Below are 25,037 nucleotides of genomic sequence, written 5' to 3'. Positions count from 1 at the left end.
TATGAAACATTACATGATGCTAAGTTAAAATTTGAGTATAAACAATAAAATACAAAATAATATGAATATATCAAACTAAATTGTAATTCAAGTGAAAAATTACTTGAACTTCAACCCAATCACTCTACATGGTTTGTAAATCTAAATCAGAATAATAGGAATATGAATTTGCTGAACTGAAATTCACAAAATGTATACAGTATATGTAAAGTATATATGTATATATGTAAATATATATAGTAGAAAATAAAATTCTGTAACATTAATTAACAACATTAACTACAATGTTTTTGAAGGTGCTGTGTGTAAGTTTTTGACTCTTCTAAAGCATAAAAATACCACGATATGTTTGCAGATGTTTAAGAAACATGCTAAGTGAACATTCTTGTTAATCTGAAAAACAATGCTGAAGTCAGATATTCTGCTTTGAAAATGTGTTTTCCGTGCCGGAACGGCTGTCTTTGTTTTAGTACTTTTAACCTGCCCAATGCCAGTTTAGCCAATTATATTTCAGCACCCTGGGTTGCCTTGCTGGAAAACAGTGTATTTCATTGATTCATTCAGAAAGCCTCTTAAAGGATGATGCATCCGTGACCAAAACGTGACCTCCTGTGGACAGTAACAGACTACGAAATGAGATGCGGATTCAGTTCCACATGAGGTTATTAATTAGCAAATAATATAAATATTACGAACGTAAACATTAGGTGTGCAGGTTACATTGTAATCCCATGTCCTAACAACACGCTACGTGATGAGATACGCAGTGATGAGCAATTTGGCTGGCAATTTGGCTGAAACACGACAGAAATTTAAATACAGCCATTCAGAAGCACAGAATATGCACTCACTCATGAAATGGTAAGTTTTATAATCTATTGTATACATATTAACCCTTTTTAACATTATTAAATGTACATGCTGAATCACTATGTGTTGGTGCACAATTCTAAAGTTCAATTTTATACGGTTTATTTTACTTTCAAGATCTGAGGTGAACTATCTGCTGCTGCTCTCAGTATATGGCAAGAAATGTCATGTAAAATGGCATTCAAACTCACATTGTTAGCATTTAACACATCATAAAGCACATGAGGTTTACCTGAGGTGATCACAGTTTATCCTGTTGTTCAGCTGCAAGAAATTGAAGCCGTTTCTAATATGTCTTGGTTAGAACAAAACTCCTTATAACAGAGAAAATATTCCTTCTATCCCGCGCAGTTGCTAGAACATGACTTTAGTCAGACTTGCTCCTCAATCTGGTAACCTGCGCTTGCGTTTGTTTTGATTTAGGAATGTAATACCTAGTTCAAGCACTGGGTGTGAAACTTACATACTGCACCTTTAAATCTTAGTTAATGTAATCTTAGACTTAATACATATTTCCAAAAAGTTAACATGAAAAATTATACACTATTTAATTAGCATTCATTCATTTTCCTTCGGCTTAGTCTCTTATTCATCAGGGGTCGCCACAGCAGAATGAACCGCCAACTATTCCAGCATATGTTTTACGCAAATGGATGACCTTCCAGCCCGAACCCAGTACTGGGAAACACCCATACACACTCACATTCACACACACACTCATACACTATGGCCAATTTAGTTGACCCAATTCACCTATAGAGCATATATTTAGACTGTGGGGGAAACTGGAGCACCAAAAGGAAACCCACACCAACACGGGGACAACATGCAAACTCCACACAGAAATGCCAACTGACCCAGTCAAGATTCGAACCAGCTACCTTCTTGCTGTGAGGCGACAGTGGTATTCGAAGAGCCACCATGCCGCCCTATTTAATTAACATGAACATTTGTAACAACCGTTAAAAAGAATAATTAAAGTACAAAAGCTATTACTAGATGCTATAATCTTAACCAGTAACAAAAAAGTATATTTATTATGGAGAAAATTGTATTGTAAGTAACCCAAAATAGATATTTGTTGACGTCTTGTTCAAATAGATTGAGTATATAACTTCCATTCAACCTAATGTCTTTTTGTTTTAGAACCATGTGCATTATGCTTATTTGCATGTATTGCATCCACATCCCTTTTCTCCTATAAATAGTTTTTGTATACCGCCCTATTTAATTAACATGAACATTTGTAACAACCGTTAAAAAGAATAATTCAAGTACAAAAGTACAAAGTAAGATAATGTAAAGAGATATGCTGATCTGTTATTGTCATGAGGAACTTGTGTTTTTTTTCCCTCCCTGATTAAGAAATTGAAATGGGACAAATGTTGTGAACTGTATTTCTTTGCAATTAAAACCAAACAACTAACTAACTAACTAACTAACTAGCCCTTCTAAATTATTAGCCCCCTGTATATTTTCCCCCATTTTTGCTTAACGGAAAGATGATATTTTTTCAACACATTTCTAAACATAATAGTTTTAATAACTCATCTCTAGTAATGGATTTCTTTTTTTTATCTTTGCCATGATGACAGTAAATAATATTTGACTAGATATTTTTTTGAAGATACTATTATTAAGCGTGACATTTAAAGGCTTAACTAGGGTAATTAGGTTATTTAGTCAAGTTAGAGTAATTTGGCAGGTCATTGTATAACAGTGGTGTGTTCTGTAGATAATTAAAAAAATATTGCTTAAAGAGGCTAATAATTTTGACCTTAAAATGGTTATAAAAAATTAAAAACTGCTTTTATTCTAGCCAAAATAAAACAAATAAGAGTTTCTCCAGAAGAAACAAAATTATAGGAAATACTGTGAAAAAAATCCTTGCTCTGTTAAACATCATTTGGGAAAATTTTGAAACAAATTTGCAGGAGGGCTAAAAATTTTGACTTTAATGTACATAAACTTCAACATATACATAAACATCTAATCAATTTTAGTCAGGTTAACATTAAATGAAGTAATGTTAACAAATAAAACCTTTCTATATGTGGTATTTCAAACATTGGTTACAACACTCTTAATTCATCTTCATTCAACAATCCAATGAACTAAAACTGCATCTAAAACCACTCTCTATGCATTTAACTGAGTAAAGACTCAGCACAAGGCATGTTATGTACCACGAAAGCCATGCAATGCAAATACGCAACTGATGCCTACCTGAACATAAGCGAGGGCCACATACAGGATAACCAGCAGGGGCAGGCAGGATGGCATGATGGCCCCTCACAAGAGAGAATGGGTAACTAACCAGTGGTATGATCAGAACCAAACTAGTTCCTCCACTAATGCAAATTCGATAACTAATGGTCTATCTTTCACTCTCTCTACTGTTCTCCAACCTTCGTCCACACACAAGTGCACACACACTCCGCCCAGCTGACATGGATACTGCTCTACCTGACACCTGGCATACGGCTCTGTGTGTGTGTGTGTGTGTGTGTGTGTGTGTGTGTGTGTGTGTGTGTGTGTGTGTGTGTGTGTGTACCTGGACAGTGTTGTCCGCTGTGTTGGTGGTGATGTTGATATTGCCGTGGTCAGGATAAAGTTGGACGTGGTACGTCTTCTCACATCCAGGTGATGCCAACCAGTGGAGTGAGAAAGAGCGAGGTGACACACTTATCACGTGCAGGCCCTCAGGACTGGCAGGCACTGAAACACACAGATTTGTTGTTTTGCACGTCTGCGTGTACATGTAGAAACTTTAATGTCATTTTATTCTTCCGAGAGATTGTGTGGTTTAAAACCTGCTTCCAACATTAAAAACTGATCTCAAAAGGAAGTGTACAGGTATTTTATGCAATCTATTGTTGTTGTCGATGGCAACTTTTATCAATAATGTTATGCGGAAAATGCTAATTAATAAATGGTTCAGATTTAGTCAATGGATGAAACAAATGAATGTATGAACAAACTAAAGAATGAATGGATGATTGAATAAACATGAATGAGTGGACAAATGAATGAATGAATGAATGAATGAATGAATGAATGAATGGATGAATAAATGAATGACTGAACAAATTATTGAATGAATGAACAAATGGACGAACGATTGGACAAATGAAGGAATGAATGAATGAATGAATGAAAGAACGGACAAATGAACTAATGGATGAATGAACAAATGAATGACCAAATGAATTAATGAAAGAATGGACAAATGAATAAATGGACGAATGAAGGAATGAATGAATGAATGAACAAACAATCAAAAGAATGAACTAATGGACGACCGAATGAAAGAATGGATGAACCAATGAACAAATTAATGACTTAATGAATGAATGAGTGAAAGAATTAATGAATGAATGAATAAATGAATGAACTAATGGATGAATGAATAAATGAATGAATGAACAAATGAAAGACCGAATGAATGGGCGAGCAAAGGAATAAACGAAGGAATAAATGAATAAATGGACAAGAGAAGGAATGAATGAACTAAAGGATGAATGAATGAACAAATAAATGACCAAAGGAATGAATGAAAGAGTGGACAAGAGAAGGAATGAGTGAACTAATGGATGAACGAATCAACAAATGAATAACCGAATGAATGAATGAATGAATGAATGAATGAATGAAAGAATGGACAAATTAATGAATGAATGAGTGACAGAATAAATGAAAGGACGAACGAAGGAATGAATGAACAAATGAATACCCGAATGAATGAATGAAAGAATGGACAAATTAATGAATGAATGAATGACAGAATAAATGAAAGGACAAACGAAGGAATGAATGAACAAATGAATGCCCGAATGAATGAATGAAAGAATGGACAAATGAATGAATGAATGAATGAATAAATGAAAGGGCGAACGAAGAAATGAATGAACGAATAAATGAACGAACAAATGAATTACCAAATGAATGAACTAATGAACTAATGGATGAACGGATGAATAAATGAATGAATGGTTGAACGAATAGATGAACAAATGAATAGACCAACTAACCAATCAATCGAGTCAGTCAAATCACACCAACCCAATGCAAATGAAGTGCACAAATAATCAAATAAATGAAACAAACAGTACAAATATTAGAACCAATCAAAATATAATCAGTGAGTTGCTGATAAGGATAGCAAATAATAAATGTTTTTAAAAGAATTAGCTTCAATTGAGGGCGGCAAAGTGACTAGCACTGTAACCTCACAGCAAGTCTGGTTCAATTCCCGGCTGGGCCAGTTTGCATGTTCTCTGCGAGTTGGCATGGGTTTGCTCCGGGTTGCTCCTGTTTCCCCCAGTCCAAAGACATGCACTATAGGTGAATTGAATAAACTAAATTGGCAGTAGTGTATAAGTGTGTGTGAATGTGAGGGTGTATGGGTGTTTCCCAATAGTGGATTGCAGCTGGAACAGCATCTGCTGTGTAAAACATATGCTGGATAAGTTGGCGGTTCATTCCGCTGTGGCAACCCCTGATGAATAGGAGAGAAAGGGAGTAAGCCAAAGGATGAATGAATGGTACATTTATGTTCGGTTCACAAAAAAGTTTTTCTTCTGCATAACACAAAGAGATATTTTGAAGAATGTTTAGCAACTTCTCATTGACTCGCACAGTATCTATACTTAGATACTCTTTAAAAAAAAAATTGTGTTTATATTACTCCCGATATGACAGTGGACACACTATAGTTTCACACAGTTCAGTCCAAACAGTTTCCAAATGATGATTTTGCATCATAGGTGCACTTTAAGGCTTGAGACAACTTGAGAATCAGTCAATCATAAATGTTCAGTTGTTTGGGTGAATCTTCTCCCTTATTTTGCAATAATGGGTGAGAGTCTGACCTGCATGTATGTTGATGGTGGCAGCGGCTCCACTGATGGCGTTTCTGACTCTCTGTACAGTGGTGTTGTATGAGCAGCCGCTCCACAGGTCGCTGACTGTGACCTCCTGCAAGTGTGGACTCGCATCTATTGTCCACTTATGAGAGCTGTTTCTGACCGTCACTCTATAAAAATCAAAACCTCCAGCGGCTGCAGCCCAGGACACTGTGGCGGATGTGACATTTACATCAGACACAGAGAGCGAACAGACGCCGGCTGGTTCTGGAAGAAAAATCAATTGAGAAAAACATTAAATATGCGTTTTAAAATGTGTTTTTGTATTTTTCTAGAAAGAATCGCTAACATTGTGTCCTAATAACATGGAACGCAACAAGATTTAAGATTATTAAGATTATTACAAGATTATTAAGAGATGCTAGGATAAAACATAAACTATGCTTGGAGAACAAGCTACACATGTCTAATTCTAAACAACTGTGGGACTCAATGAAATCTATGTCCAATATGTCTTTTACCCCCTCTATTTCTATTTTTGATGACTCACAGAAAGTGAATGAGTTAAATGACTTAACATTTGAGAATTGTGAATACACCCCAGAAAACAGTTCTGATGTAATGTCTTCTAGAGGTGTTACTTATGATAGGCCATTGATTGATCCAAAGCAGATAAATTTTTATATATAAACATTCATTCATTCATTCTCTTTTCGGTTTAGTCCCTTCAACTATCCGGGGTCGCCACAGCGGAATGAACCGCCAACTTATGGATGCCCTTCCAGCCGCAAACTATCTCTGGGAAACATCCACACACACATTCACACACATTCACTACGGACAATTTAGCCTTCCCAATTCACCTGTCCCGCATGTCTTTGAACTGTGGGGGAAACCGGAGCACTCGGAGGAAACCCACACTAACAGGGGGAGAACATGCAAACTCCACACAGAAACGCCAACTGACCCAGCCGAGGCTCGTACCAGCGACCTTCTTGCTGTGAGGCGACAGCACTACCTACTGCGCCACTGCGTCGCCTTATTTTAAACAAATTGTCTCAAATAAATCTGCAGGTCCAGATGGAATTTTGCCATATACTGTTAGATGCTGTGCTTATGAACTGACTCCAGTTTGGGTTCCCATATTTCAAAAATCTTTAGAGACAGGTATTGTTCCTAGTTGTTCCTAGAAAAAAATCACTTATTGTACCTGTTCCTAAGTTGGCGAGGCCCTCTGAGTATAATGATTTTAGACCGGTGGCATTAACATCTGTTATTATGAAATGTTTTGAGAAATGTGTTGTGTCCATGTTAAAATCAGAGGTTGCTAGTAATTTAGATCTTCTACAGTTCGCCTACAGGCAAGGTAGGGGTACTGAAGATGCAGTTAATAGTATTTTGTACTTGATTCTGAAGCACTTAGATAATCCTAAAGCTTATGCTTGACTGCTTTTTATTGATTTTAGTTCCGCTTTTAATACAATCCAACCACATTTGTTAATTGAAAAGATGGAACAGCTGAACATAAACCCATGCATATGCAAATGGTATATTATAATTTACTGGTTATTTATGCATGTTCTTTTAACACCGTCATATTGCCAGAATGAATTATCCCATATTTATTAAAAAAGAGCCTGTTCACACATTTTCTTCATGGTAATTTACTGGTAATTTTCTGGAAAGGTCTGTATTTGTGAAAGACCCTTTTTATTATTGAAAATTGCCAGAATGAATTTTCCCAGGTTTTTAAAAGGGGCCTGTTCACACAGGGTTTCTTCATGGTAATTTACTGGTTATTTTTTTGAAAAATAGTCTACATTTAAGATCCTTCTTATTCCAGAAAATTGCCAGAATAAATTTTTTCCCATATTTCACACATGATTTGCTTTTTGTAATTTACTGGTAATTTTCCTGAAAAATATATGCGTAATATACCCTTCTTATTCCAGAGAATTTTCATGATGAATTTTCCCATATTTTAAAAAAGGGCCTGTTCTCATGTTTTCTTCATGGTAATTTACTGGTAATTTTACTAAAAATTTGCAGAATGAATTTTCCTGTATTTAAAAAAAGTGACTGTAAATTAACCTAAAACGCTGTTTGTGTGAAAGACCCTTCTTATTAGAGAAAATGTCCAGAATAAATTTTCCTGTATTTTTTAAAAAAGGCCTGTTCACACATTATTTCGTAACTGCAATTTACTGGTAATTTCCTAGAAAGGTCGGTTCATATAAAAGGTGGCATTTAAAAGTCTGCTCTGTTGTTTGGTTACATGCTCTGTCATTTCTCATCACATCCTCCATATTTCTTTTATAATTATTTTCTTTCTTCTTCTTATATAATTGTCTTTTATGCAGTAAAATCATAATTATTAATTCAAAAATTAATGACCAAACATATATTTATAAAAGTTGCAGATGAAATACAATGTGGACAACATAAAATAAATATTTTCCAGCAAGATAGATATTAATTATTAATCATTCGAACCCCTTTACCTAAGCCTCTCCTAACCATTGGTCTCAAGCATGTTTGTAGTTTTTGAACACTAGTACCATGTATTTGTAGTTCTTATTGAATTCCCACCCAATGTGCCATGTATTGTGGGTAATACTAGCCATTAGAGTGTGCACTGATCCACACACTGAATTTCTACCAGAAATAGTACACAAACAAGGTAATTATGGAATACTCATTTACGTAAACACTACAATTTGGGACACACTTTTTAAAAAATACTATGTGTATAGTATGTAAATTAGGACACAGCATAAGAATGAAACTGCTTTAATAATAATGGGAGGTTTGTACTTGTAGAGATGTTTTTGGATGTGGTCTGGCTGAAATCGGACCCTAGGAAGGACTGGATATCAAAGCTGTAATCACTTCCTGGGGTCAAATCATGAATGCTGACACTGCTTTCATGAAGATCAAGCTGGTGCTGGAGAGGATGGTGATCTGCGAGTCCATATCGAAACTAAAGAAAAGAAATAAAACAGAAGCCAACTAAGTACACTACAATTTAATAAATACACCATTTACTGTAGCAATGGATGCACTTAACAGATCAAAGGTAGCAGTAAAGACATTAACAAAGTTGCAAAAGATTTCCATCTCAAATAAATGCTGTTTTTTTTTTACTTTATCACAGTTTCCAGAAAAATATCATGTAGCGTAACTCTTCAACATTATTAATAATAAGAATTGTTTCGTGGGTGGCAAAACATATTATAAAGATTTCCAAAAAGATCGTGTGACATTAACCAATTAAATCAATTAAAATATATATATTTTTATTATTATAATGCCATTTAAAAAAAAAAAAAATCCAATACAAGTTTAATGGTACATTATATCACTGAATATGGGAGTGTGGCAAAATAAACATTTATGGAAAGAAGTGAAAGGGATGATAGAGAAGATACTTTGTGTCAATATTCTTAAAATACTTTGTAAGAAGTCTACATGATGACATCTTAAAAAATGCAGCCTCAGATTGGTGCTTTCTCAGTTATTTGCCTAGGCTTGATATCAGAACAGAAAGGTGGTCAATGCTTGTAGTATGGAAGTTATGGATCTTTGCTTAAGAAATGAGATAGAAAAAAATATCAGTGCTTAGGAGCAGGACGTGGAGCCTTCAGAACATAATCAGTCTCAGTGCTGGAGGTGGGAATTCAGACGAACTTTGGAATCATAAAACAGCTAAAGATGATGTACTGGAGTTTACTAAGGAGGTAAACTGAGACTCTTCCAGTTAAAGGAAAACTGCAAAAAATCTTGGGAGAATGAGTAAACTGCACATATAATAATAGTTTTGGATGAATCGCTGATGTAGATGCCAAGAACATAAGACAAACAACATAAAAACAAGTGCTAGAGTGGCTGACTTAAACTTGCTCAGAGAAAAGCTGTTGTTATCAAACATTGTTTACGTCACTAAGTCAGTTTAATGGTGAAGAGATTGATTGAATATGCCTATTGATAGGTTTGTGAAGAAAGGTTATACTCCCATATAAAAGTATTTTGGATTTTTTTCAAAATACAGTATTTTATTTTGATACTTGTTGTGGCTGCTGTATTTTGTAGTTCATTTTGATACCTAATTTGGTATTTTATTTTAAAATACATTTCAATTTATTTTTGCCCATCCCTGGTTACAAACACGACAATGGAAAAGATAACCTATATATGAAGAGATAAATACAAGGGGAGTTTGGGGACTTTTCAAATTGTTCCTAAAATGTGGTGCAGTTGAAAATGTGTTGATAGACTATAAATCTTGAAGAAGAGAGGCCATCAATATTTATGTAAAATATGGAGTGGTTTTTTTCTTTCTTTTTTGTTGTTTTGTTTGTTTTAATGTTGTTTTTACTTCTGTGTTATTTGAAGTGTGAAGTTAAAATGCAATAAAGATATTTAAAAAGAAAATCCAATACAAGAGGCAATTGTCAAAATTATCAGATACAATATTATGGTCCAAATATTCCAAATATCTTGCAATTATGAATTGGGCAAATAGTGTGGGACAAATACTGCTGTCTTGCCATTGCAAATACATATCTTACAATTTTCAGAAATATAAGTCTGAAATAAAATGAAAGTTTTTTATATTGTAGTTCTGAGGAAAAGTCAGAATTGTGACAGAAAAAAAAACAATTACCCTTTCTATTTTTATAAAGAGGTTGAAACAATCATTCATAAAATATTTATAAAGCATATTTCAGACAAATATAATGCAATAAAGTGCTTTAATAGCACAACTGATAAAACACTAACAATGAAAGTCACATAAGAATAGTTTATAATAAATAGCATAAATGTCAGAAAAAAAGTGTTAAAATAAAAACAATCAACAATTAAATGTTGATATGGAAAAAAATGTTTTTAATTTAATAAAACTGAGTAATAATAATGATGCTGAAATTAGTTTTTTTTCCCCGTGATTCATTTTATTCATTTTCCTTCTGCTTAATCCCTATATTTATCAGGGGTTGCCACAGCGGAATGAACCGCCAACTTATCCAGCATATGTTTTACACGGCGGATGCTCTTCCAGCTGCAACCCAACACTGGAAAACACCCATACACACTCATTCACACACATACACTACAGACAATTTAGTTTATCCAATTCACCTAAATCGCATGTGTTTGGACTGTGGGGGAAACCGGAGAAAACCCACACAAATACAGGGAGAACATGCAAACTCCACACAGAAATGCCAACTGACCCAGCCGGGACTCAAGCCAGCGACCTTCTTGCTGTGAGGCGATAGCGATACCCACTGCGCCACTGTGTCGCCCCTTGATTAATTTTAAAATAAATGTAAAATATTTCTGCATTTACTGCCTTTAAAGAGCAGTCTTGGTGAGCATAAGAGATAAATATTATAAATAAAATATTATAAATAAAATAAATAAATAAATAAATAAATAAATAGACAAGGTACAAGCTTATAAATGATAGATTACATAAAATTACAAACAAATTTAAAAATCAAGTTATGAGCCAATAGATATCTGGGATTCTGCTAGTATCAACGAATGAAAAGCCATTTCATCCCAAACTTCCAAGTGCACACAAAGCGCCTACTGAAGTTTGCACATTTAGATACCTTCCCTCTCTTTGTGAGGCCTATTGAAGGACTGGTGCTCATGCATTATGAGGAAGGCAGAAACCCGAGCACACGGGGCTACAGGGTGTTGCCAGGCTACATTTCAGCTGAGACGCTCAGTATGAAACTTTTAACAGGTGTGCAAAAGGGCCCAACTCTAGTCTAGTCATGCTTACAATACAAAAAACTCATAAGAACTCGTACTACTGTACATAGCTTCCTTGCATAATAAACTGATAAATGCAAGCAAACAAATAAAAATTGAGTATTAAAATATATTATCATTTACAGTATGCACAATCAAATGTGGATCTCGATACTGATTGGCTGATTAAGAAGTCACCCTACCCTGTACCCATCCACTCTGCCCGGTGGGCGTGTCCACATCACAAACATGCTGTTCACTTCCTGTTCAATGAATATGAGGTCATCAGGAGCTTCTGGAACTGAGGGATAAACAAAAGTGTTGTTTGAGTTTGCATTTTGAGCTGCCTATATAGATGCCATTGAAGTCATCATATATGCTTATGGGAAACAAACTGTTCCAATATTGGTCTGCATAATTTAATTAATTTGACCTAAATGCTGTCCTAAAAAGAAAAAGAGCCAGATATAAAGTCAGATATTTTATTTTATGAGCAGTTTAATACAAATCTTTTACAGAGAGGACAAAAGCAGAATCAACTTCAACTTTATAAGTTTGGTGGAAAAAACATCCATAATAAGTTTTTTAATGCTTCCATTCAGCAAGAATGCACTGAATTGACCTGTAGTCTCAGTAATATATATATATATATATATATATATGTGCACACTCACCGGCCACTTTATTAGGTACACCTTACTAGTACCAGGTTGAACCCCCTTTTGCCTTCAGAACTGCCTTAATCCTTAGATAGATTTAACAAGGTACTGGAAATATTCCTCAGAGATTTTGGTCCATATTGACATGATAGCATCACACAGTTGCTTCAGATTTGTCAGCTGCACATACATAATGCTAGACCCATCAGACCAGGCAACGTTTCTTCCAGTCTTTTATTGTCCAATTTTGGTGAGCCTGTGTCAATTGTAGCCTCAGTTTCCTGTTCTTAGCTGACAGGAGTGGCACCCGGTGTGGTCTTCTGCTGCTGTAGCCCATCCGCCTCAAGGTTGGCATTCAGAGATGCTCTTCTGCAGACCTCAGTTGTAACGAGTGGTTATTTGAGTTACTGTTACCTCAACCAGTCTGGCCATTCTCCGCTGACGTCTGGCATCAACAAGGCATTTGCGCCCACAGAACTGCCGCTCACTGGATATTTTCTCTTTTTCAGACCATTCTCTGTAAACTCTAGAGATGGTTGTGCGTGAAAATCCTAGTAGATCAGCAGTTTCTGAAATACTCAGACCAGCTCGTCTGGCACCAACAACCATACCACATTCAAAGTCACTAATATCACCTTTCTTCCCCATTCTGATGCTCGGTTTGAACTGCAGCAGAACGTCTTGACCATGTCTACATGCCTAATAGATATTATAAATATTTATTATATATTTTATAGATGATATAAAATAATAGATAAATAAATAAACAGATTTGGCCAAAATGTATAGTTAATTGTTAGTCAGTGAAACATATTTAATGAAAAAAATATTAAAAATAAAACCTTTCTATAAGTGGTATTTCAAACATTGATTACAACACTTTTAATTCATCTTCATTAAAAATATCAATGAACTAAAGCTTTTCTCATGAGATATAGTATTATCATGATATTGACATAAAATAAGCAGCAAAAAAGGATTAGTATAAGCCTATTAAACCAAATTTTTATTTTATTGAACCAAATTTTATAGGTTTTTAGGTTTAATACCAAAAAGATTTTCTTTTCTAAGGAATTTTTCAAAGAGAACACAAACAAACAGAATAGTGTATACAGTAAGTATGCAAATTGAGAGGCACCTAATGAGTGATTTATAAGGTTCCATTTCAATTAGCCTGTTACTTTAGAGGGCAGTGTTTACGCAGGCAGTACAGAAAAGCCAGTGGTTTTTGGAGGAAAGCTAACATGTGGATTTGTGTGCAGGATTAATGACTCTCTTTAAAAGTTTCTAAGGGATAGCTCACTCAAAAAATGTTAATTCTGTCATCATTTACTCATCCTTCGCTTGTTTCAAACCTTTAAGGTTTTTTTTTTTTCTGTTGAACACAAAAGAAGATATTTCGAAGAATGTTGAACAGCCACAGCCACTGGCTTTTAAAGTATTTTTTCTTTCTACTATAGATGTCAATGGCTACAGGTTTCCAACATTCTTCAGAATATCTTGTTTTGTGTTCAACAGAAGAAAGAAATTAAGAAATGGTAAGAACAACTTCAGTGTGAGTAACTTATGAGAACATTTGTGGAGGTCTATCTGTTTAAAGGCCATGTGAAATCAAAATGTACAATGTTTATTTTGCACATTGTTATTGTTTAGGGAAACAATTCATTCATGCAAGTTAATCCACTGAAAAAAATGTTTTGGTAATGTTTAATCAAAGTTTGACCATTTGCTTCCGCTTTCTAGTTTGTTATAAGGGAATGATGCACAAAATGAACATAGTGAAATAAAAGTCTGAGCAACTTCCGGTTCACACAGACTTTAATATAACCACACTCACGTGTGTTAGCAGTTGCAGAAGCAGGAACACTTCGTCTATCTCCACTGACACTGCTCACTTCAACAGTGTACACACTTCCAGGCAACAGGTTGTCAAATTGGTATATTCTGAATAGAAATGACAGAAAGTCCAAAGCTCTCTCACATAAAAAATGAATCCACAGAACAGAAAAGTGATCTAAATCCTCACCTGTCATCAGACGCACTCTGATTGGCGTGCAAGATAAAGGTTGAGTTTCTGATGGACAGCATGAATGAGTCTGTGACCCCCCCGGTCGGCCCTCCAGCGCACGCAGAGAGACACTGATGTCCTCTGAAACGGCAGCAAACTAACCGAACTGGGAGCTACAAATAGATAAAGCCCCCAAAACACAAGTTATACAGTAGCTTCAAAAGTTATAAAAAAAAAGAAAATGTCAAAAAAAGAAAGGACAAATGTGTTAAATCATATTAGTAATGTGCTAAAACATGCTAACAATGTGGCAGTTCATGCTAGTTATACTGAAAAACGTGTGTCGATATGCTAAACATTTCCCATCCTAGCATTATGTGAAAAATGTAAACAATCTGTAAAACATGCAATGTTCTAACACATGCTAAATGTTCAACAGTTGCTAAAACATGCTAGTAATGTGCTAAAACATGTTAACAATGTAACAAACGGTACTACCAACATGGATAACACTGACTACATTTACATGGACATCAGTAATCAAATTATTTGCCTTAATCTAATTAAGACAATAATAAGATTAAGGTGTTTACATGAGTTGCTTTTTGAATGTTCCTTTCATGATCCCGTTTTAGATGTTATAACATATAATTCAATTAACGTCATTGCATCACCACACTATTCACGTTTCCTCCTGAGTTTTATGTAATTTTGGGTGTTTCATTTTTAATTTGTTGACTTTAACTGCAGTTTGGCACTTTCACTTTCAATCAGGAACATTTCATGCATGCCCCCTGACAAACGAGATATTGGATGCGAGTATGAACTGCTGGAATAGTGTAGTTTTAATGGAATTTCATACAGCATGCTGAATGGGAGAAAAAACACCTCTGCATTTTGCGATGTAGGTGTCTGTGGTCTTCACTCACTCGGTAGTTGCAGATATAAGGCGAGAAGTCCTACATGACGGTAATAGTTCGATTAAGGTGTTTACATGTCTATACTTCTATAATGCGACTAAAACCAGCATACTCCACATGTCTTAATTCCATTTCTCTTTAGTTCAATGATGACCTTAATCGAATTGAATTAATCCAAAATCGCTGTTTACATGATAGACTCTTAATTAGAGAATTGTCTTAAACGTATTAAAATCGCATTATTGGTGTCAATGTAAACATACTCACTGTAAAAACCATCATAGTCTAATGTGCTAAAACATGCTAAAAATATGACTGTCAACATTACAGTAATATTTTAAAACACACTGGCAGCTTGCTAAACATGGTAGCAGTAAATGGTGCTGGCAACATGTTAAATAATTTTTAAAAATTGCTTAAATATGCTGGCAACGAGGGAAATATGCTAATATTAAAATGTATGTTGATGTGTTTAAACACTGTAATGGTGTTAAAACTTGCTAACACCTGAATTAAATATAAGAACATGCAAAAAAGCTAGTACAGTAATGTGCTTAAACATACAAACTAAAAAGATGCTAGGAACATGCTAAAACATGGTTAGCAATGTATTGACTCATAGGCCTACTAGTAACATGGTAAAATAATCTAAACATATGGTGAAACATGGTTACGTCTTAAAACGCTGTGCAAATGTTAAAACATGCTAGCAACTGAAACAAGAAAATGCTATTGGAGTAAGGTGCTTAAACATACCAGCAACAGTTTAGCGTGTTAGCAGTGTAATTAACTGTACATTCTCCATAAAATAATTAGTTTGTTTTGTTCCAAAGCATTAACCGTTAAAGACAGGAGTTGTAACGTTACCAGCTCTGATGGTGACGATCACGGCAGGACTATCTCTGAAAAACTCCTTCTCGGTTCTGACTGAAATGTTGCACAGCTTTCCTGCGATAACATCTTTAAAAACTGCTCGTGTGTCCACAACCTTCTGCACCTAGAAACACACACAACAAAGTATTAAACATTTGAGTCTATTAAAGTTATTGGTAAAGTCAGTCCAGGAGGTTGTTACTGCAAAATAAACCCTGACAGCTTTATCGGCAAAGAGAGGTGGGCACTGATGTATAAGACTGAAGCCATTATTGAGGCCATTATTCTGCAAAAATAACTGTCCTGGATGTACTTTATCCCACCTATCACACGGCAACTTGTCACAAAACATACAAATTAGCCACAAAATATTGATCTGAGCCGTAAAAGTTAAAGTAATTAAACACAAAGCTGACAGAAAATTCACTAACGTGAGCATTATTCAGTCACAAGATGGCGCCAAACAGTCAAAAATGCACAGCTAAAAGAAATGAAACTGACTAAATAAAGCATCTACTTCTAACCTACAGTAGCAGTGCTTCCCACTGGTTTGAAATATACTTGCGGTGGTAGCCGGATTGAAACACCCCTTTTACCCACAGCACATAAATAGTTAACTAAGAGTGTTGAAATAAATCCACTATTTCTCTTACTTTTATGCTATCCAGGAGCCATGTGCACCCACTGACAAGTAAAATCTGCGTCTCACTCTTCAAGTTCAGGTTGCTTTATTGGCATGACATTTTCTACAGTGTTTCCAAAGCATTTTAAATGTATAAAATATGTAATATATTGACCATCAAATTAATAAAATATACAGCAAATGAAAAATACATGACAGAAGAAAATGAATAAAAACAGACAATATCTCTAAAAAAAGATTATTTAAATAAGGCAGATGACTTGATTACCCATTTCTAATGGTGTACAAATATTCTGCAGCCAATTTAGATGTAATTTTATCCTCTCCGAGTATTTTGTAAAGTTTTTCTGAGTCGTTTACATTAAAGAATTAATTATTTAATGTCTTGCTCTAGCTGCTGTGTGCATAAAATTACAGACAGCTTGGAAAACGAAAGCAAAACCAAATCCTAGACATTTTAGTAGATTTAGAAACCCTGGCAAGACGCAAAAAGGTGCGGGTCTCTGTGGGTCTGCAGAGCAGGTGAGACTGTCTGTGGGAGTGTTGACAGGTCTCGCGCCCACAGAACAAGCAGTATGAAACGAGAGAAGATTTTTCATTATTAATCGCTCGCGGATGTTTGTTTATATTGGGCGGATACAAAAACTTGTAAAAGAATGATAATAATAGTAAAAAATAGTATACCTATTTATATAATTACCTATACGGTAATATACCTATGTGTGGGAAGCACTGATAGGCTATTGTTTATTCACAAGATGGTGCCCTAAAGTCAAAAATCACAGCGTGACAGACAAGCATATACATGAATGTGGATGTAAGTATATGGATGTGGATACACTGACGGTCAAGGTGATTCGAAGTTCCTGGATGAGCCTGTGTTATTTAGTGTCTGTTATCTGGGATTTTAAAAATTTTCTATTGCATAAGGAAGTATACAAAAATAGAGGAATGCAGTACTTAATTTTCATTCATTCATTCATTCATTCATTCATTCATTCATTCATTTTCTTTTCGGCTTAGTACCTTTATTAATCCGGTGTCGCCACAGCGGAATGAACCACCAATTTATCCAGCACGTTTTACGCAGCGGATGCCCTTCCAGCCGCAACCCATCTCTGGGAAACATCCATACACACTCACTCACACTCCTACACTATGGACAATTTAGCCTACCCAATTCACCTGTACCGCATGTCTTTGGACTGTGGGGGAAACCAGAGCACCCGGAGGAAACCCACGCGAACACAGGGAGAACATGCAAACTCCACACAGAAACGCCAACTGACCCAGCGACCTTCTTGCTGTGAGGCGACAGCACTACCCACTGCGTCGCTGTACTTATTTTTTTACACTAATATGGTTGTTATCTGGAAATGGACCTGTTTCACAAGACAGTTATGATGTGTTTAACTGTCATCAGCATCTTATATCTTTGAACGTTTTTAATATTGTGATTTTTAAAATATTGTATGAACATTTATATGTATTTATGTGTCTATTATATAATCTTTGCATCAAATTACAAAAAAACTAATTACTAATTGTGCAAGGTGTCTAAATTGCAGAGTGTATGGGAAGGACAGTAACATTGTGGGAAGAACAATTCGCAGCTATCACAATTTTTTTTTCTGAAAGCCTTGATAACACCATTGTGGATTTTTTTATTTCAGCAAATAGGATTGCAAAACTCTCCCATTCACTGCGCTCTAAGTATACCCAACTCTAAAAACTTCTGCTACTGAGAAACATGGAGATGTGAAAAGGGACCATGATTTTTGTTATGGTTGTTGCTAGATCACATACGGTTGTGGCTGGAAGTTAACGAGAATTTTTTATATTATTTATAAAATTTCCCATTAATTGTATTTAAGTCTAACCCATTTCCCAACCATCAAAGTAATGTAAAAACAGTAGTTGTACCGAGTACTATTTATGTTATTTATTAAATCACCCAATAAATTGTATTTTTTTTAACATCTACTGCTACCCCAACTCTAAACCCAACCATTACAGTAATGTAAAAATATTAATTATTGTTATGCAGTGTCTCAAAAATGATGCTATATTGATGTGCATATCTGCAGCTATCCTATCCAGACTTTACCCCAATATACCTTGAAATGTCGTGATTGACCAATCAGAATAGAGTATCCCAGACAGCCATGTAAGAAAAATGGATGTTGACGATGGTAGCAGGATTTTTTGTGTGTGTCAACTCATTTATTTATGAAACTATTTTATTACCATGATCTTACACTTAAAAATTACTTTCACTGTGTAATTGAATAGAATCAGTAATACATTCCTTCGGCTTAATCCCATTTATCAGGGGTCGCCACAGCGGAATGAACCGCCATAATCGGTAATATTATTAATAATTTTTTTCTAGTTAAATCATAATATACCACAAGACACAGACATCATACACTGGATACTGTATGTACTGTACTCACACACAGGATCGTACCATGACACTATCAGCACAGTTCATACACAAGGCCTCATAATGGTGGCCTTCTCCTTCAGCTCTGTCCCACAGAACTTCAATGGAGCTGTCGGTCACAACACCAGCATGCACATGAGTGGGAGGAGCCAAACCTGTAAATGCATTAACATAATAAAAAACATAAAATACATAAAATAAACGATTTAAACTATGATACACTTTAAACCATTACTAACACGAGTAATATGCATATTGTGCAATTCTGGACTACTGTAATATCCAAAATAACTGTACACCCACAAGTGTTTTCCATTTATTTACGGTTGTGAATTGCATTACACGAAGCTGATCTCTTCTCTGTTGACTTTTAATGTTGAAAATTCAACTCAGTTTAACAAAGTGACTTTTGTTGACATTTTAGTAGTTGGAAATAATATAATGTATAAGAAATAATATATAGAGAAATAAGTCTGTAAAATAACAGAAACTGTACTGGTAGTTTGTTACGTAGCGTAGCGTAATATTCAACAACAACCCAGACAAAATATCACTTTAAGCTATAAAAAAATTAAATGAAAAAAAAGTATGAAAAACTGCTAAATTATGGATATTTTTACAGTGTAATTTTACACTCACAAAGGTGGCATTTATGTGATCAAAATGCTGTAAAAAATTATATTATCAAATATTATTACATTACAAAAGTCTTCAGCAGTGTTGGGGGTAAGGCATCAAAAGTAACGTGAGTTACGTAATAATATTACTCTTCTAAGTAACATGTAAAGTAATGCATTACTTTAAAAAAGTTAGTCATAATATTTGAGTTACTTAAAAAAATGTAGCGCGAGTTATTTTTTAGTTTAATTGGTCACACTTTACAATAAGAGTCATTAGATAATGTTAATCAATGCATTTACTAACATGAACAAACAATAAACAAAACATTTATTACAGTATTTGTTCATGTTAGTTAACGTTAGTTAATGAAAATACAGTTGTTCATTGTTCATGTTAATTCATGGTGCATTAACTAATGTTAACAAGCATGGACTTGGATGCTAGTAATGGATTAGTAAATGTTCAATTATGATTAATAAATGCTGTACAAGTGTTGTTCATGATTAGTTCATGTTAGTAAATGCATTAACTAATGAACCTTTTGTAAAGTGTGACTGTTTAATTAATGAGATTTAAAAAAATAAATAGCTGAATTTAAATTAGTCACAATGAATGAAGCAATGAGAGAACGTCCTTTATTTTGAATAAAGTAACATAATGCATTACTTATCATAAAAAGTAACTAAGTAACATAACTAGGAGCCTTTTTGGGAGTAACTCAATATTGTAATGCATAACTTTTAAAAGTAACTTTCCCCAACACTGGTCTTCAGTATCAAATGATCAGTCAAAAATCAAAATATCCTACGTTGGTGCTCAAAATACATTTCTTATAGTCTAATTTTAAAAGTGTTCATTAATTTTTGTGGAAATGTGATGCACTACCATTCAAATTTTGTATATTGAAATGCTATACCATTTTATTGCAATTAAATAGTTGAAGTCAAAATTATTAGCCTTCAAATATTTCCCAAATTATGTTTAACAGATCAAGTCTTTTAGAAAATCTTATTTATTTTATTTCGGCTAGAATAAAAGCAGTTTTAAATTTTCTTAAAACCATTTTAAGGTCAGTATTATTAGACCCCTTAAGCAATATTTTTTTCGATAGTCTACAGAACAAACCATTGAACCATCGACTTGCCTAATTACCCTAACTTAACTAAATAACCTAATTAACCCAGTTGAACCTTAAATGTCACTTTAAGATGAATACTAATATATTAAAAAAATCTAGTCAAATATGATGTACTGTCATCATGGCAAAGATAAAAGAAATCAGTTATTGGAAATGAGTTATTAAAACTATTATGTTTAGAAATGTGTTGAAAAAATATTTTCGTTAAACAGAAATTGAGGAAAAAAATGTACAGGGGGGCTGATAATTCTGACTTCAACTGTATATATTAAATCGCAATAAAATGTCACATTATTACAGTTTCTACTGCATCTTTGATCAACTAAATTTAGCTTTGGTAAGCACTGGGGACATACAAACTGTTTTTTTCTTTATTTGTTAACGATAACAGTAAAAGCTTCTTAAACATCTCCTCACAGGTCCTCACGGGTGGCAGAGCAAAACCTTCACTTCTCGCATCTCTGCTGGTCACAAAAACATGAAAGTCATACTGCGTCCCTGGAATCAGCTTTTCCACTGTCAGTTTGGAGCTGTCTTTGTATGCTGGCGACCAGGATTGATTATTTTGGTAAGTAATGGTGATGCCATCATAAAAGCTGTCTGCTGGCATCTGCACAAAAAGCTTCACAGAGTGTGTGCCAACTGCATAGGGGATGGCTATCTGGACTCTCTGGGGTTCTGAAATAAGGATAAAACATTTTTTTATTACAGATCAAGAAAGAGACTATAGGGTGCGTCTCAATCAAATCCCTTGGTCATGGCACTTATTACACTGAAATGTTTGCTCCCTGAAAAGTCCCACAGTGCACAATGACAATTAGACAGAATTGATACTCACTATGCTTCCTTAATGGAATTCTTCTGAAACACAAATTATAATTCAGCTAAAACACCTTACCAAACATTCATTCATTCATTTTCTTTTCAGCTTAGTCCCTTTAATAATCTGAGGTCGCCACAGCGGAATGAACCGCCAACTTATCCAGAATGTGTTTTACGCAGCGGATGCCCTTCCAACTGCAACCCATCACTGGGAAACACCCATACACTCTCATTCACACTCATACACTACGGACAATTTAGCTTATCCAATTCACCTATACCACGTTTTTGGACTTGCGGGGGAAACCGGAGCACCCGGAGGAAACCCACGCCAACACGGGGAGAACAGAAATGCCAACTCCTTACCAAACAAAAGAGACATTTGTTTAAAAAAAACCAAAAAGAAACCCTTATCTATTTATATTTAACCATAAATGAACATAGTTAGACAGGTACTGCTGTAAGTTGGTAAAACTTTAATTTAAATCACAATTCACACTATTAATTGGCTTATTACCAGCATATTATTAAAATATTAATATTTTCCATACATATTTATAGTACTCATAAAGTATGATCTTATTCTACGTCCCAAAATACTTACTAACAATTAATGAGCTGCTAATTTGTATATTGAGCTAAATGCCTTGGTTAATTGTGTGTTAATAGAATGAATTGTACATTAAAATAAAGTATTATTGAAAAAAAAAACCAAACAGTTATAAATGATTAATGGTTGAAATGTTGCAGGTATATGAAACAATCAAATTATTTATCTATAATTAATTCATGGGAACACTTTAGAATGTTCCAGTAGTTAGTTTATTTACCTACATTAGTATGAATCATCTTGTAAACCATTTTTAACCACAGTTTAACATTTACTGATGCATTATTAAAATCCAAAGTTAACATTAGTTAATGCACTGTGAGTTAACATTTATTTAACTTAAAAAACGTCATCAATGATGAATAAATACCATAATAAATGTATTACTAATTGTTTGTTCATGTTAGTAAATACATTAACTAACTAATGGACCATCCTTTTAAAGTCTTACCAAATTAACGTGAAAAATATTAGTCATGTTGTTATTCATACATTCGGTCACACTTTCTTTTAAGGTAAAGTTCCTTTTCCTTCAATAAACTCTTGATTGTCTGCTTATTAATAGTCAGTGTCAGTAGTAGCTAGGTTTAAGTATTAGGTAGGCTTAGGGATGTAGTATAAGATCATACTTTATAAGGACTAATAAACAGCCAATGTCTTAATAATAAGCATGTGACAAGTCAGTACACTGTTAACCATTTCCTGATAAATCTACAGGAACCTACTGCCAGCAGGTCACCAGTATTGCTGTAAATCAATTACAGCAAAAATACAGTATTTACATTTACAGCACCATTTATTGTGCTTTATTGTATTTACAGGATTGTATTATATCTTTACTGTAAAATCTACAGTAATCTTCACAATACAACTTTAAAATACAGTACTGTCGAATCCAGTTACAGTCATATTACTTATTACGGTGTAATTTACAAAAACCGTTAAGAGTGTAGTTAATAGTATTGGGCAAGCTACTTGAAAAATCTAGTGAGCTGAGCTATTAGCTACACTACTTAAAATGTAGCTTAACTACACTAAAAGCTACACGCTGGGAAAAGTAGCAAGCTAAGCTAAAAGCTACTTTGCAAAAGTAGCTTAGGTACATTTAAGCTATTTTTGCAATTTTTATTTTTAGATAAAAAGCAACTTAAATTATCATTCATATCTTAGTGATCACTAAAAATGTCAATGAATCATATGAGGCAGAATTGTTCAGTTATTTACTGTAAATAATATTGTACCAAACAGAAACAAATTATAGTATATAACAGCAAAAACAAAAGATCCAATAAAACCAGGTGTTACGCATTTAAAATACTATAGTAAAGGGAAATATTTAGGAATAAATTACACTAACGTATACTGTAGTATCATTAATAACTATCATGAAATAATAGTAATTACCGTAGTATACTTTAGGCTTTACTAAAGTAAACTATATATATATATATATATATAAATAAAACTCCTCTCCCTCAGTCATCTTTCCATCAAGCAAGTTTCTCGTATTAGCCCAATGATTGATTTGCGACATCACCGACCAGAGCGAGAGGTAGCAGTATGCTTAAAAAAGTTTGTTGTCAACCGTAAAACAGGAAGGAGAAGAAATCGGCATTCTCGCCATCATATGGATTTACCTTTATCGGCTATACACCGGCCTCACAGCTCTGTGAATGTTGGTGCTGTCACTTATTGATCCGCGATCGGTAAATGTAGCTTGTGTGAACGCTACTGCGCTACTTGACTAAAAAAATAGCTTTGCTACTGAAAAGCTATTGGATTTATAAAGTAGCGACGCTATCACCACGGTACTGGTACATGTAGTTAAGCTATAGCGTTGCTACTGGTAGTTAATATTGTGAATTGATATACTTAAACTAAAGTGTTACCATAAATTCCTGTTTTGATGTTGTACAATGAGGACATTCTCATGTCACTCAGTGTCTCAATCTATATTAACCAAGCTCATTTCTGTCCATCCCAGTGCACACAACCTACAAACTGCTGGGTTCCACACAATGCCTTCATCTTGTCTCAACGCAAATCAATTAAGTTAACTTTATGGTTTTTGCAATTTTAAGTTGATTGAATGTAAAATAATTAAGTTATCCCTACAAAAGCTCAAAAACAGTGTTGTTTCAGCTAATTTTAAATAAGTAGTTTGAATGAGCAGAAAAATTTTTTTTTGGAGGGCTGATTTATGACCTCGGGAGCTAGGGAGTTGATTAAGACACACCCTATGATTTACAAGAGAAAGGAATATATAATGAATCTTACTTAGAGTCTGTTGTAGAGTGATCAGTGTGCTTATATTGCTGTTCTTCACTGCAGCCACGTCCACTTCATACGTCCCACCTGCTCTGAGTTGCGTAAGAGAGATGCAGGTGGAGCCGTTAACCAAGAATTCTCTAGTTAGGGCCTGATTTGTGTGTGGACGGAGCCGGATGTAATATTGGTCAACTTCCTCATCAACTGAAGGCCACCAGCACACGGTCATGTTCTCCAGACCTGCAGAACTAACTGAGACTCTCTGTGGAGGACTGACCTCTAAAACACACAAACAGCAGACATCTGTGGGTCTCCAGAACTGGGTGAAAAACTAAACCATTGAAACTCAGTTGAGGGAGAAATTGACTCGCAATTTATATATTAGAATTAAAGGTGCTGTAAGTTGTTAACTCTTCTAAAGCAAAAAAATACCACGATATGTTTGCAGATGTTTAAGAAACATGCCAAGTGAACATTCTTGTTAATCTGAAAAACAATGCTGAAGTCAGATATTCTGCTGAGAAAATATCT

At 34.6% G+C, this 25,037-nt stretch overlaps 1 protein-coding gene across 1 annotated transcript in view; it reads right to left on the bottom strand.

The window, feature by feature from the left end:
- ptprq (protein tyrosine phosphatase receptor type Q) overlaps positions 1-24,748 on the bottom strand; it is a 116,046-nt gene extending 91,298 nt beyond the window's left edge. Inside the window, 11 exon segments of the mRNA XM_056478021.1 lie at positions 3,425-3,588; positions 5,742-6,002; positions 8,550-8,715; positions 11,702-11,799; positions 13,995-14,101; positions 14,184-14,276; positions 14,278-14,338; positions 15,953-16,082; positions 19,072-19,202; positions 21,224-21,484; positions 24,516-24,748. Of these exon segments, the coding sequence (XP_056333996.1) occupies positions 3,425-3,588; positions 5,742-6,002; positions 8,550-8,715; positions 11,702-11,799; positions 13,995-14,101; positions 14,184-14,276; positions 14,278-14,338; positions 15,953-16,082; positions 19,072-19,202; positions 21,224-21,484; positions 24,516-24,735 (1,692 nt within the window). The 5' untranslated portion in view covers positions 24,736-24,748.
- Between the last annotated feature and the right edge of the window lie 289 nt (positions 24,749-25,037).

This window comes from Danio aesculapii, chromosome 18, assembly GCF_903798145.1.
Source record: "Danio aesculapii chromosome 18, fDanAes4.1, whole genome shotgun sequence".
NCBI lineage: Eukaryota > Metazoa > Chordata > Actinopteri > Cypriniformes > Danionidae > Danio > Danio aesculapii.
This window is presented reverse-complemented; position numbering and strand designations above follow the sequence as displayed.